This window comes from Haliaeetus albicilla, chromosome 21, assembly GCF_947461875.1.
Source record: "Haliaeetus albicilla chromosome 21, bHalAlb1.1, whole genome shotgun sequence".
NCBI lineage: Eukaryota > Metazoa > Chordata > Aves > Accipitriformes > Accipitridae > Haliaeetus > Haliaeetus albicilla.
The window spans coordinates 25,773,310-25,787,936 of NC_091503.1; the positions used below are offsets into that span (position 1 = coordinate 25,773,310).

At 40.1% G+C, this 14,627-nt stretch overlaps 1 protein-coding gene across 2 annotated transcripts in view; it reads right to left on the reverse strand.

The window, feature by feature from the left end:
- Positions 1 to 4,722: 4,722 nt before the first annotated feature.
- The window catches only part of SLC12A7 (solute carrier family 12 member 7), a 70,232-nt gene continuing 60,327 nt past the window's right edge, over positions 4,723 to 14,627 (reverse strand). Inside the window, exons 22-26 of one of the 2 annotated variants that reach the window (XM_069809291.1) lie at positions 12,919 to 13,035; positions 10,448 to 10,629; positions 9,159 to 9,173; positions 6,195 to 6,328; positions 4,723 to 5,714 (exon numbers count right to left, since the gene is read on the reverse strand). In XM_069809291.1, the coding sequence (XP_069665392.1) occupies positions 5,623 to 5,714; positions 6,195 to 6,328; positions 9,159 to 9,173; positions 10,448 to 10,629; positions 12,919 to 13,035 (540 nt within the window). In that variant the 3' untranslated portion in view covers positions 4,723 to 5,622. The remainder of the gene's footprint in view (positions 5,715 to 6,194; positions 6,329 to 9,158; positions 9,174 to 10,447; positions 10,630 to 12,918; positions 13,036 to 14,627) is intronic. The other variant, XM_069809292.1, reaches the window with a different exon arrangement.

Here is a 14,627-nt window from a genome sequence, read left to right on the forward strand (position 1 = left end):
AGAAGTCCAAATGCCTCTTAAACACTGACAGGCTTGGGGCATCAACCACCTCTCTAGGAAGCCTGTTCCAGGGTTTGGGCACCCTCTTGGTAAAGAAATGGTTCTTCATGTCAAGTCTGAATGTCCCATGGTGCAGCTTTGATCCATTCCCACACATCCTGGCACTGGGTACCAGGGAGAAGAGCTCAGCACCTCCCTCTCCCCTTCCTCCGTCCTCAGGACGCTGTAGGGAGCAATGAGGTCGCCCCTCAGCCTCCTTCTCTCCAAACTAGACAAACCCCGTGTCCTCAGCCGCTCCTCACAGGACATGCCTTCCAGCCCCTTCCCTAGCCTTGGTGCCCTCCTCTGGACACATTCAAGGACCTTCACATCCTTCCTAAAATGTGGGGCCCAGAACTGCACACAATACTCGAGGAGAGGCCACACCAACACTGAGTACAGCAGGATAACCACCCCTTTTGACTGGCTGGTTACGCTGTGTTTGATGCCCCCCAGGATGGGGTTTGCCCCCTTGGCTGCCAGGTCACACTGCTGGCTCCTGTTGAGCTGCTGTTGAACCAGCACCTCCAGATCCCTTTCTGCAGGGCTGCTCTCCAGTCCCTCCTCTCCCAATTTAGACTTGTGTCCAGTATTACTCCATCCCAGGTACAGAATCCAGAATTAGGACTTGTCAAATTTCATGCCATTGATGATTGCCCAATGCTCCACTCTATTCAGATCCCTCTGCAAGGCCCCTTGTCCCTCAAGAAAGTCAACAGCAACTCCCAGTTTGGTACCATCAGCAAACTGGCTAATGGTGCATTCAACTCCTGCATACAGATCGTTGATAAATATATGGAACAGAACTGGCCCTAGAATTGAGCCCTGAGGAACACCGCTGGTGACCGGTCGCCAGCCAGGTGTAGCCCCCCCATTCACTACAACCTTTTGAGCTCTAATAGTTGTTATCTGTTGCTACAATTTCATTAGTTCATTAACTTGGCATTGGCTTTTTAAGGTAATGAGAACTCACAAAACTGCAGGAAATGAGAAGGCAAAGACCTGGTTGTTAGGTCAAGTGTGTAAACTAGAAAATCTGTAATATAGTTAATTTAGTGTTTTGCCTAAATGATTTCAAGCATGTGGACGTAAAACACTAACATCTGCCACTACATTATAAGGTATTATCCTTAAAGCAGCACTTTTGAGACAATAATGGATTCTAGTTGAACCCTTCTTCACCATGACATCTGCAAGGATGTAAAAAGCAGCTGTACCCGTAACTGCTGAAATAGCATTTCAAAGCTTCATTTTACATTCTGAACTACAGTGTTAAGTATTTTTTTAAGCTGCCAACTCAACATATTTGTCTTATGGGGTATACTTTGTAGACTTTACATCCTGATCATTTGATAAAACATCTGAACTCTGTGTCCTGGCAGTCTTTTTGTTATTTATGCTCCATCAGTACAAGTCTTTGAGTAGTGCTTTATATTTATTTCATCAATAAGGAGAGTATTGTTAAACACAAAATGCTATAAGAACAAATTCTTCACTGAAAATTACTGAAGTAAAACTAAATATCAGTTTATATTAACACTGCACTGTTAATAGAATCATTGTAGTTCTCCAGTTTTTGGAACTTTCTCCTAGCTTCAGAAGAAAGAAGTCACTACGCTGCTGAATAAAGAACACTGACTACTGTCAGGAATTAAGCAGAAGTGTTAAAAAGGCACAGGGTTGATCAAAGTTTGGCACCATCACAGAGCAGCTAATCATAGCTGTTGGGGGGCTGGGTGTTGGAATTCCACAAGATTAATGTAACTGTTATTTTGGGTTTAGGCTTTCAAGTACAAGTTTACTCAAAACAGAGCCAGTTCAGAAACTCCCCCCCCGCCCCTTTATTCCCTTTATTTGAAAGGAGCAATTGAAAATGTCCCAATGGTGTTTTGAAGATGTAAATAGTCTTGTAACAGACATAAAAAATCATTTCATAATAGCTTGACTGAAGCTGCTGCACCTGTCCTTCAACACGCTGTGTGCAGTAATGACATGATATAACTGTTATCCTTCCCATTGCATTCTTGCATTCTTGTCCCTCTGTGCCAGGTATTCTATCATGCTCTGCATCATCCTGAAAAAACTCTGTACTACTCTCAAATGGTTCTTTCTGTAGCAAGTTACTTGAGCTATTTATTGCACAAGAATTCCATTAATGATACCATGATACTACCTAAATATTAATTTTTCAAGATTAACTGCTAGGTTTAACAATCTTAGTTTAAGATTTTTTTGTGCTATAGAGCCGAGTACAAATCCTACTTAAACACGTATTTGGGAAGTTGTTTAAGAAAGAGGTAGATATACTAATTCAGAGATATAATGTGGGAACAGTGAATAGGACAAGAAATAGACAATGATGGCAATGCTTTCAAAATAAAGACCCGCTCTGGATGCGATGACTTGCAGCTTTGCTATTCTAGTGGACAAAGCATGAACACCAAAACCAAAGAAGTTACATGAAAACAATGTCTATATAATGATGGAGAATCTCAGGTATTGCTATTACTTTCTAAGGATCTGTACAGGAGCCTTAGCTGCATCTTATTTTTCCTTCCTTTTCCTGGGCAGACGTCAGATTGTGGCAAATATTGAATTTGGCGACATTTGTCTTAATGTGTCTTTTTGCTTTATCTTTTTATGCTCCCAATAACTTACTGAACTATATCTTCCAATTCCCAGCTACTGCTGCTTTTGTATCCTTTGCAAATTCTTCCCCGAGAGATGACGGCTTACTCTGGTGGTGTTTGCAATGGGGCGGTGTAGTCTAACCCTAACAACAGCACAAACCCTAACCCTATACCTCAGCCCAACCCTAACCAAGTAACGCCAACCCAAACCATAAATCCTAACAATAGCCCTACTCCCAATCTAACCTTAACTCGAACTCTTGGTGTCCCTTGCGGGTTATCTGGGAGCTCTCTGAAGCACACCAGATGTGGAGCAGGGGCTTTCTGTGGTCACAGGTGCTCTCAGAGTGCTTTCTGATGCACACCAGGGTTTTTGAGTGACTTTTTGTGCACCCCAGGCTCAAACAAGTGCATTTTGGTATGCTCATGGGACCCTCCATCTGTCTGGACTTGCAAGCAAGGGCCCTCAGAAAGCCTTTGGTGGGCCTCGGGCACCTCTTCGTTCTTATCCCTAATCCTACACAGAAAAATGCCAAGGCCTGCATGGAGGAACAAGTCACTCCTGGCCAAAGTCAACACCAAACAGATGTGCACAGAGGGTGCAAGCGAGGATGGGTAAGCTGGGAGGAATCCAGAAACATTGTCCGAGCAGCCCGGGAGGAAGCTAGGAAAGCTGCAGCCCAAATGGAATTGAACCTGGCCAGGCACGCTCTAAGTTCACAGGTGCCAAACAGAAGACTAGGGAAAAGTGCTGATCGAGGCAGGGGACCTGGTTACACAGGACATGGAAAAGGCTGGGGCATGCGTGTGTGCCTATGAGGTTTGAGGGTCTCCTAGGATTGCTGACAATGTGGTTTCCAAGAGTACAGCTGCCTCACTGGTAACCGGCTCTCAGAACACTGCCATGAACAAGAGGCCTCGAGTCCCAGAAGCTTTTGGCAGCCCTCACCTTCCCTTGGCAGCCCCACCAACGCTGGGGCTCTCCACTTGCTCTACCACCTAATGCTCACCCACGCCCAGATGCTAACTTGGCCGGAGCCAAGGTACAAAGGAGAATCCAACCGCTACGTGTCCCGCCAAAAAGTCATCAGGATCAAAATACTTCGGGCAGCCTCTTCATGCCCCCCAGGAACACGACGAGTCTGCGCTTGCTCTACCACCTAACACTCACCCCCACCTGCACCCTCACCCTGCCAGAGCACAGCTCCAAGACGCACACCCAAAACCTAGGGCTCCAACGCAGAAAGGCTGGGACTGAAAGTGGTTGGTGGCCCCCACTTTCCCTTAGCAGCTTCTTCACAGTCCCACCAACACAGAGGCTCTACACTTGTGCTACCACCCAAAGCTATCCCTCACCTCCTCCCTCGCCCTAGAGAGCCCTGGCCCAAAAGAGAAGAACCTCCAGAAAGGACTCCAGCACAGAAGTGACCGAGACCGGAAGCTGTTGGTGACCCTAAACGTCCCTGGGAAGCCCTCTGACGGACCTACCAACACTGCGGCTCTGTGCTTGCTCCACCACCTAAGCCTCACCTGTGGCTAAACACTCACCCTCGACAGAGCCCTGATCCAAAGAGAACCACCACCACATACGAATCCCTCAAAGGAGCGGCCGGGACTTAAAAGTTACAGGTTTTAGCTCTCAGTTTTCCTTGGCACCCCCTTCACAACCCCACTGACACAGGAGCTCTGTGCTCGCTCTACCACTTAACCCTCTGTCACAGTCTCTTTGCATCTCTCAAATTGACAGGACAACGTACTCTGCGATTTAAACTTTACTTCATGAGCTCATTAAGAAATACAACAAAGCAGCACCACAAATAGGGGCATGATCCCCTTTTGCCCAGGCCAGTCTAACACATGAATTCACTTACTCACGGTTCAAGTCGTAGGGTTTCACAGCTTATATCCCATAAGGCTTAATATGGTGCGCCTATGAGCAAAAAAAAAAAAAAAAAAAAAAAAAAAAGGCAGAATTCTGACAGAAGCTAAAAGTTTCTATTGAGCACCTAAACTAAGTTGTTCAACAATTTCAAATGAAAAACACTTTAGATCGTTCAGTTCAGAAAAGCAGATTTTTATTTTAAACAGCAGCACATACATACAACATTTTCAAAATATACATATTTGAAAACAAGAGACTGCACTTCATTAACAAACTTGCTGTGGTTTATCAGTTGTTACAGTTATATTTGCAACTAGGTTGAGTTACTGCATCATAGCCTTCCTATGAGTTGGATGCTCTTAGGTTTCACTGGTATAATTGTGCAATATACTATAACTGCTAGTAGCTCATGAAAAAAGCCCAAACACAATTTGTCAATTTACTATTGCTGTCACCTGGAGGCTTCAGCTACCTCGCTAAGTATTTTAAATAGAGAAATGTTATTTAAAACAAGTGTGACAAATCATGAACTTCAGGGAAACACTTTATGCACATAATATACAAATTTGAGTGGTTGTATATATTTCTGAAGTTTCCTGAACCAGGACTAATCCCAACAGAAGCAACATAGCAGCACTTTGGTAAAAGAGGAAGCCAACTTTTCCTGCAAACTTTCCCTTTTATTTAGATGCAGAACAAATATTAAAATCATCAAAAGTTGCTTACTTTTCTATATGTTTAAACATACCATTGCATTACCATTTCTTTTCTTGTTTCACCACAGTTTAACAAGTGTCGGAATATGCTACACATAAATATCCTAACCCATCCACCATTTATTAATTCACTACAGAAATATTTTCTACATAAATCTATCTTCTTAAAATATAATTTAAATATAACTTTTTAATAGAAAAACCAGAACACATCATCAGAAGATTCAGCTTGCAGGTAATTTTCAACGCACTAGAAGTCTTATTGAAGCTGCTCAAATTATGGCAAATAACTTTGTTTTCTCGTTGTAGGGGAGGTGTGTGTGTGTGAGGAAGGTTGAACAATGTGCAAAACAGGTTAAGAATAAATGGTGATCACTTCACGTCCACTGCCTCGGACCAGGAGAACTCTGTCCAGACCTTCTGTCAGAACTTCCAAAAACTCCATGTCTGAAATATCATTAAGTCAAGGAATTTATCCAGAAAAGAAACAGAATAGCCACTAATCTCTCAAAAAGTCTGACATATAATGCAAAAAATCAAGTTCAACAATTTCATCAAGGAGTTTTCCTGTGTCACCCTTTACTATCTCATTATGTAAGCCACCTGCTTGCTCAAGTGGAAGCGAGGCCTAATTTGGGGGAAATTTCTAGTTCTGCCCTACTGAACTACAGAAAAGAAAAAAATAGAGATTATTTTAAAATAAGTTCAAAATTGAGGAATGCTTTACATCAATTCAATAAAAAAAACAAACCCACCACTATCAACTTTTCTTAAAACTCTGTTTGTGCAATCAAAAGTCAATTTCTTAAAGGCAAACTTACGCTTACCATGGTTACGAATGGTTATCACGACAAGTAGATGATGGCACAGTCCCAAAAATCAAACTCCCAATTTCAAGAAATATGGAAGCAATATAGTAAAGGATACAGTTTTCATCCCCTTTTCTGTTTTTAGGAGGTCCAGGCATATTCAGGAGAACTAGCTGAGCATGCTGTGATTTATTAAGCACTACTCCATTGAGCTTCACAGCGGTGTGCATTCTTCTCACATTTGACTGATTCCTAGCACGCAAACAAACATTGTTAAGTATTGTCACAATACTTGTGTATTTGAGTTATATGCTATGTATTTGAATTGATAAATTTCATCTATATACACGCAGAATAAGCTATTTTCATGGACACCAGTATTTGTACCCATGCAAAATAAATTTGAGAAAATGCAATACCTAGGTTTAAAAGATGTTTTCTTCCTTTGAAAAGAACATTTAACTCGGAAATTCAAGCAATTTAAGCAGATTGCCAAAATGCACAAATCTTCCAGTTGTCAGTTATCTTTTACAGAGATGAAACAAAAACTTAATTTCAATAGGAATTAAGTTTAGTCAAAAACACTAAGAATCCAGTTTATTCAAGTATATAAAAAAGTAACTGGATTTGTACAAGAAATTCCAAACAAATAACAGGAATGCAATGGAAAGATTACATTATTTATGTTGTACAGTACAAGATATCCATCATGCTCCTTTGGAAACATTACAGTATTACTATAAGCCCAGTGAAGGAAATTTAGAAACAGCATAGAATTTATGAAAAAAATTACTAGTTTCTCATGTCATAAGAGTAAGGCAGTAAGCAATGAACTGAAACTGAGCCCCTCCCCTTCCATTATCAATATTAACTAATGCTTTGCTTGTTGCATCCACAAATATAATCGTGGTAAATTTGTGCACAAGAGGAAGAAACTTCTAGGACTTCAGAGTTTTCCTTATTTTAGGATCTACCTTGGATGATTTAGCTGCTCTTTAGAACAAAAGAAAAGAACAGTTTCCTTATAGTCCCTGAGAAACTGCCATCTGTGTAGAACTAGCCAAGACTGGAAATGAGTCATACGCTCCAGCACAAAAGAAATATCCAGACTCTACCCAAGCCCGTTTATCCAAAAGATCCGCTGCCCCAAAGTAGACTCTTTACAAGTGAAGTGAGTGACTTCAAAGGGAACCTCAGAAACACAGCCTGATGGCATATCTCAGGAACAGAGATACTGATACACTGACACTTATATCACTCTATCCTGTGCAATTTTCTTAGCACTATAACTAGTGGTCTCGCAGGAAAAGCACAACTGTACCCTGCTCAGCTGGGCTCACGTTCCGTCCTACGGCAGAGAGAGGACCAGCAGGTTAGTAGCAGCAGGACACAAGACATCCTCTGAAGTGCCGGATCAAGTCTGGCATCTTTTGAATTCCACTAGCAGTAATCAAAATTACAGCACAAACCCCACCACTGTTTCAGCTCAAGTAAACAATAGAAATTAATGAGATCTCTTTTCCCAAAAGAAAAAAGATCTAGGAGACCAAAATTTACAAAAGGAAACGCACAACTTCGTTCTATTACCAGAGGTCATTTCAGGGGACAACACCAATCCTTAACCCTAGAATCTTCTAGCAACATGAGGCCACCCTCAGATTATATAAATAAGTGTGGGGTTGAGAACAGCAGCCAGATACAGGTTCATTCAAACACAGGGGACCAAGAAAGACGGAGAATGCTGGGACCATATGTACTTGTGTTCTACTGAGTCCTGGTTTTTTTTACTATGAAGGGAAAAGCCGTTAACAGAATAGCATTAGAAGTAGCCTGTTTCATGTTGTATTTTCATCCTTGATTTTGCAGGGGCAATTAGGGGAAGAAAAAAAAAAAGAAAAAAAAAGCAGCATTTGGCCTGAAGTTTAGTAGCCAGTAGAGACCAGCCCCATCGATTTGAATGAATTCTCTTTCCCTCCCCCACCCCCCTCGCCCCCCGCGTTTTCCCCCAAGACAATAACATTTCCAAAACGGAGTTTATTGGTCCCTCCTGGGGAATTTTCTGTCACAGCAACCATCTGTCCTAAGAACCAACTGTACAAAAACCATATATGGAACAAAAGAATACTTGAAGCTCAGTTTTTCAGAAGCAGAACAGCAGCTTGAGAAGTCCAAAGAACAACTAGGAAGAGAGAGGCAAGCGTGCGTAACTGAAGAGGTGTATAAATATTGAAGTAGAAACATTGTTAAACTAAAGAAAAAAATGCAGGGGAAATACGGAGGGTGTAAATTTGTGATGGAGTGGGCAAGACTTCAGCACTGAAACAAAGGCTCAAACTGACGGAAGGTACATTGTGCACAACGTGAACTGAGGCTGACTAACTTCATTTCACCTTCCAGCACTGGTAGAACCGAAATCATACATGATACACAAAGTAAGCTTTCTAAGTTTTCATAAGAAGTTCAATTTGTTAAACAGACAAAATGAAGACAACACTGGGCTCTGAAAAGAAGCAGAGCAGTCACAAGTCAGTTCTACCCAAGAACGAAGAGAGAGTTTAGTGTCCCATTTTTGTACACTGTCATACCCAACATATATCTGAACTTATGTTATTTCTACACATGCGTATGGGTTGGTACAAGGGAAGCAAGAATGGCATTTGATGAAACGTGAAAGTTCCCTTTGTGAACTAATTCACCCTTATCGTCCAAGTAGTTTTATTACAATGGAGGCTATTTTTCCAGAACAAAAATATATTCACTTTCTAATGTAGTTAATTAGAAAACTAAATATTACACTAGTGCAGAGGAGTACTGTCAAGTTTTACATTCTTACAGAAACTAAAATACGTGTTCTGTGACTTACCTTGAATGAAAGGTTGATAATATTTAGAAGAAAACATTAACAAGTCATGATGAAGAATATTTTTCAGTGATAAATGCTAAACCACATTATATAGAACAAGGTACAAAAGAATACATGCACCACAAATCATGATTTTGGAAACACGCATACAATGTACAAGACCACAGGAACCAGGAAACACAGCCTATGTTGCTTAAGTGAAATGAAATTTAGACTTACAAGTTTCCCCATTCTCTACATGAAGGGAAGCAAATGCATAGGAAAAAAAATATTTATGCCATCAGGTACATTTTTAATTCAACAATATTAATACATTATACAGGCATACCAAGTTTGAACTGTAATTTCCACCCCCGAACACATATAGTAGTTTTAAAACAATAATATCTGAAGTCTGCATCTTGCATAATTCTAAAGAAATAATAGGAAATATTTCTAAGATATTACCACCCCACCCCAAGAATTGGAGTATAATGCAGCCCAGAACAAAACCAGTGCTTTAGAGCATGAGCAAGATGATGTTTGGAATTTGCAGAAGGCAAACTGTTTCTAAAGAGCTCAGAGCAAATCCACAAAACAACTTATGATTTTAAGGTACTGACTCTAAGTGTACCTTCTAACTCTACCGCCTACGAGTCCTAGATTTAAGACCTGCTTCCTTTAGATATTAAAATTTCCCTTGACATCCACAGTTTTGCTTTAGGCATGTGCAGAAAACAGTCTAGGCCACGCTTATAACTGCGTTCTTCCAGAACTCAGAAAAGGTACATGTGTGTGCTTGAATCACAACATGAGGAAGCAAACAAACTGATATCTTTCTGTCATTGGTTTTGTGTCTACTACATCAGGCTTGACACAGACAGTAGCTCTTATCTATTGATAAGTGACATCTACTTAAGAAAAAGACATTAAGGAGTATTTCAATGGGAAATACTTAACATAACAAGACATACATATAAGCACAAATTTTATATTGCTTTAATCTACAGGATGAGGGCCAAATGTCCCTATCACCCCCCCCCCCCAAAAAAAAACCCCCAAACCCCACACCACAACTAAAAACTCCACCCAAAACCCAAACCACAAACTAAATGTCTTGAAAGAGTTCATCTGCTGCTTTGGTACTCCCTCCACCCCAACAAAACACAATAAATGAGAAAGGGAAATTATATATAGTAATTTGTTACCCACAGGAAGAAAGAAAAACAAAAGTTATCATTAAGCACTTTAACACATATGCTTTCTGGTACAACCCAGAAGTTGACTTTACAGCTTGAATTCTGTCATATTTAAGCTTAAACAGTCATCATTGTTCCACCCAAGTCCAGGCTAGTTTCATAAGGATGGCATTTGAGTGAAGTGCATGGAAAGATCATGTTTGTACGTGACTTTAAATAAACCAGGAACTCTTAAAAAACAAAACCCAGAACAACAACCACCACCAAACAAACACACACTGAAACACAAACAATCAAAAACAAAACTCCAAACATCACATGCATACTTACGGCTTCATGTTGAAAATATCTTTAAAGCCAGACACATTTGAATCTTTGTTTTTATGCTTTTCAGCTACAAACTTTTCTTTAGTCCAGGTCATTTGCACTTTTTCCGGCACAGCAGCAGCCACACTTGCTTTGATCGCTGGCGCTGAGTGCGAGGCAGTGTTTCTGTCGTGGATCAGCTGAGCCTGGCCACAAAACAAACAATCACCCCAAGATTCAGCCAAAAAGAGCATTGGTAGGTTACATGTTATTAAAAATTTTGAAAAGGAATTTCACAGCAATGGAACAAAAGAAGATACAGAAAAATGCACCTTACTTTGTGAACGAATACCAGACTGTTTTGACTTCAGCATGAAGTGAAACTGCTTGTAAAAACGTAGTTATTTGTTTATGTTTGCAGGATTACATCTGGGCTGGGACATTATTTTTGTAATGACCTAAAGTGAGGTTGAATCCAGCCTGAGGGTACTTTATTATCACCAGGGATTTTTTCCAGTGAAAAACTTGAAAGCCAGTGCTCTCATTCTTCATCAGGTACATTGTTATTTTCTCAGGTATTGTCATAAACACTGTCCATTTCACATGCCTTTAGCTGAACTACCAGCACAACTCATGATTCCAGCAACATACCATTGGACTGGCTGAACTGAAGGTTAGCTATGTTCCATTAGATTATTTATGCATGCAAGTGCATATTACATAACAAAAGCCAATCAATCCAACCATGAAGCGGCCTTCTCTTCCCTTATAATAGCAGAAAAACTCAAATCACAACTTTAAGTGCACAATATTCTTGTTCCCACATGCATATGCACTTCTGTGTTCTCCATTTCCCATTCCCCTTGCTCCTCTTGAGGAAAGAAAAAAGGAATTTTTAACACATTTACTTTGTCCATAGGCTTCTGTAGTTCCATCAAAAGCAACACAAATACAGTATCTTAGACTCTTATAATGGCAAGTGGATTGGTATGGAGGGAGGATTGGTTTTGTATTTTGGGGTGTTCTGTTTGCAGGGGGAGGCTTGGGGATTTTTTTGGGGGGGGGGTGTTTTGTTTGGTTGGGGGAGGTTGGGTTTGTTTGTGGGGGTTTTGGTTTTTTTGCAGGGGGGGTGTTTTTTGTGGTTTTAAGATATTCAGCAGTTACAGAGGCTCTTCAGAGACTTGTTATATCACAAGTTGAAGCTCCTATTCCATTTGGGAACCTCAATTATTCACATGTTAAGTGATGGTCATGTCCCTCTGTATATGTGGTGATTCAGAAGAGTCTATTTCATTCAGGTCACAAAAGCATGAATAAAATCAAAGCAGACGAGAAAACTTTTATCTCTGAACAGCGATACTCTAGTGGTTCGCAAACTGTCATCACAGCTAGTTTTAAATGCCTATGAGCTTCTGTATTCTTCCTAGATTATTTCCCTAGTCCCTATCCTTGAGGATTCCCAAATCCTAGAGTTCAGTTCTGAGGTTCACATAAATATGTATTTGTTTGATGGTATTCATATCTCCCCAGAAGATTAAATTACAAGTCAAGACTATGAATCAGAAGTTAATGCAAATACAGTTCTAGCATGAGAATGGAAAAAGCTAACAAATACATGCAGATACTACACGTGCTACAGCAGTATCAAAAAGAACTAAAATTTTAAACAAACAACTGGAAGATGAGTTCAGTACAACTCTGCTTCAATGGAAGAAAGTTCGCCATTTTTAGAAAGACAGTGAGGCCAAGAGAAATTCTGGACCTACAGCACACAGTTATAGAAATGCAAAGACAACGAGAGCACATTTTTGTTAGTGCTATTGTGATACTAAATTAATTACATGGAATACAACATGTTCTTCTCATGCTTCATGAAGAAAGGGAACACAAAGGTATACAGCATTTCTACAAACTAGACTACATGTCTTTAGATACGAGCAACACTTCAAGTGCACACTAAAACCATTGATTACATCAGTCCATTTCCTTTAAAGCTCACCTTGCAGAAAGTAGTAATGACATTTATGGGTTAATAATGGCTTATCAATAAGCATAGAAATCTCCTTAAAAAGTCCTAGCATATCTATACGGTCTCTGAGAAGCCTCAGTACTTCAATATAGGAACTATAAAGGAAGGCAATGCTTTGTGAAAGCATGAAATATGCTTATTAATGAAACTCCCACTATTAAGACTTTTTAAGAGATAGAAGACAGAGAAATATCTTTGCTTCTGGCTCTTAAGAAAAACAGGCACACTCAGAAAGAAAAAAAAAGTGTGAGAAAAATCAGATGTAGTTCATGTCACAGAAGCATCACCTAGAGAAAAATATATAGTGTAAGATAATGAATTTAGAAAAATAGTGAAATTAAAGTTTATGAAGAACCGTTCCAAAACAATAAATGATCAAGTTGTTCATTTGTAGTTCAGTCTGCAATAGTGGCACTTCAAGTGTTGCGATGGGAAAGGATATCTAGCCAGTACTACGTCCAACTACCTCCTCCTCTCGATAATCATTAGTCAGCAGTGCCTGTGCATCTTGGCCAATGGACTGTGGACTGGAGAAGCTTTTTCTTCTGATTGAGCCTCGAGACTCATCAGTGATGCTCTGAATCTGGGATAAAAAGGTTACCAATGACAAAAAAACCCCAGTCTACAGAAGAAAGCAGATGATCATATTCAAAATAAAAATTGTCTTCATTTAAATAGCTGAGATTTGGTATCGTAGCTTGTTATAAACTTGGTTTGTTTTCACAAACACGCCATTTGTTTATATATACTACAAGGCTCTTTTTGAAATGTTTAGCAGTTAGTTATGAAGTGTCTTTACAGAGATTCATGAAAACATGAAGTGAATTGAATCCTTTAGTCTATATGGGAACCTCAAATATTCACCTGTTTGTGAGGGTGACGTCCCTTCATATATGTGAGGATTCAGATGAATTGATTTTATTCAGTTACAATCAAAAGTACAAAAAAAAATTAAGCAGATGAGAAAGCTGCTTTCCAGCTCTAAACACAGATTTATTTCCCAGCAATTCGCAAACTATAACTGCTCCTCACCTACACGCACGCGCATTTCTGCCAATCTTACCTACCAGCAGCAATCTGCACAACCCAACCCAAAGCCGTGGTGGGAGGGATGACTGCCTTCTCACGGCTCCGGCAACATCTCTGCCTGGCCCAACAGTCACGAGTCAGGACCAGCCGGAGAAGGAAGCCAACAACCACCAGGAAGGGAGCAAGGAAGAGAATGAGCCTCTGCATTTTCTTTCACCTTTGCAGCGCTATTGTCAAAGTCAAATAAATAAATGTTTGGCAGTTGCACCCAAATCTTGTGTTTTGCAGGCATGTGTTATATTTACACTTGAATAGAAGCAAATCAACCAAGTTTCTCAAAAAAGGAAACAAAAATCCATTGAGTCTCCATGCCCCAGTTCCACAAGAAAACCCATGGGCAAGATCAAATAAAGTTCCGTTTTAAAAAGTGATAGAAGAGGGGAGGGTAAGGGTGATTCCTCAGGGATAAGAGCATGCCAACAAGGGAAACAGCAAAAGGACGCTGTACAAAACCAGATTTTCCTCCTTCCAAAGGTTTGAGCCTCATTTGAAGAGGTACAAGCACAAAAGTGAGGTTAGAATATTCATCTTGGTGGTAACAGGAAACAAAACTACAAGCACCATTCAAAGCTGGAATATCAGGGTTATTTTTGAATGCCTACAGACAGATAGTGAAAACAAAAGCAATGCTAATTTGAACTAGTGATACTAATGAGAGAAATGTTTTGGAGGTCATCATAAAACTGGAGGGGAGGGCTCAGCTCATTTAAGAGAAGATGATCAGATTAAGAAAGGGCCTGGCACACTGAGTGCTTACATTCAACTTGTAGCTCCAGAGGAAGTGAAGGCATAACTAAACACTTTCTGATGAAAAATACCAAAGAACAAGGTAGATTCGGATATGCTAATCAGAAACAACAGATGGATATGGCTTTTATTCTTGGACAAGGAAATAAGTACTAGTTCTTGGAATTATGAAGCATTTTACTTCAGACCATGAAATAAATTCCACAGTATTTTGGACATCTCAGATTTTACCCTGTCTGATATGAAGTAACAAACTGAAGCTATAATGGTGATGGTTACATTCAGATAAAAGTGAGTAAAAAAAAAAGTTACATGGGGCAGGGAGAAAAGAAAGGAATT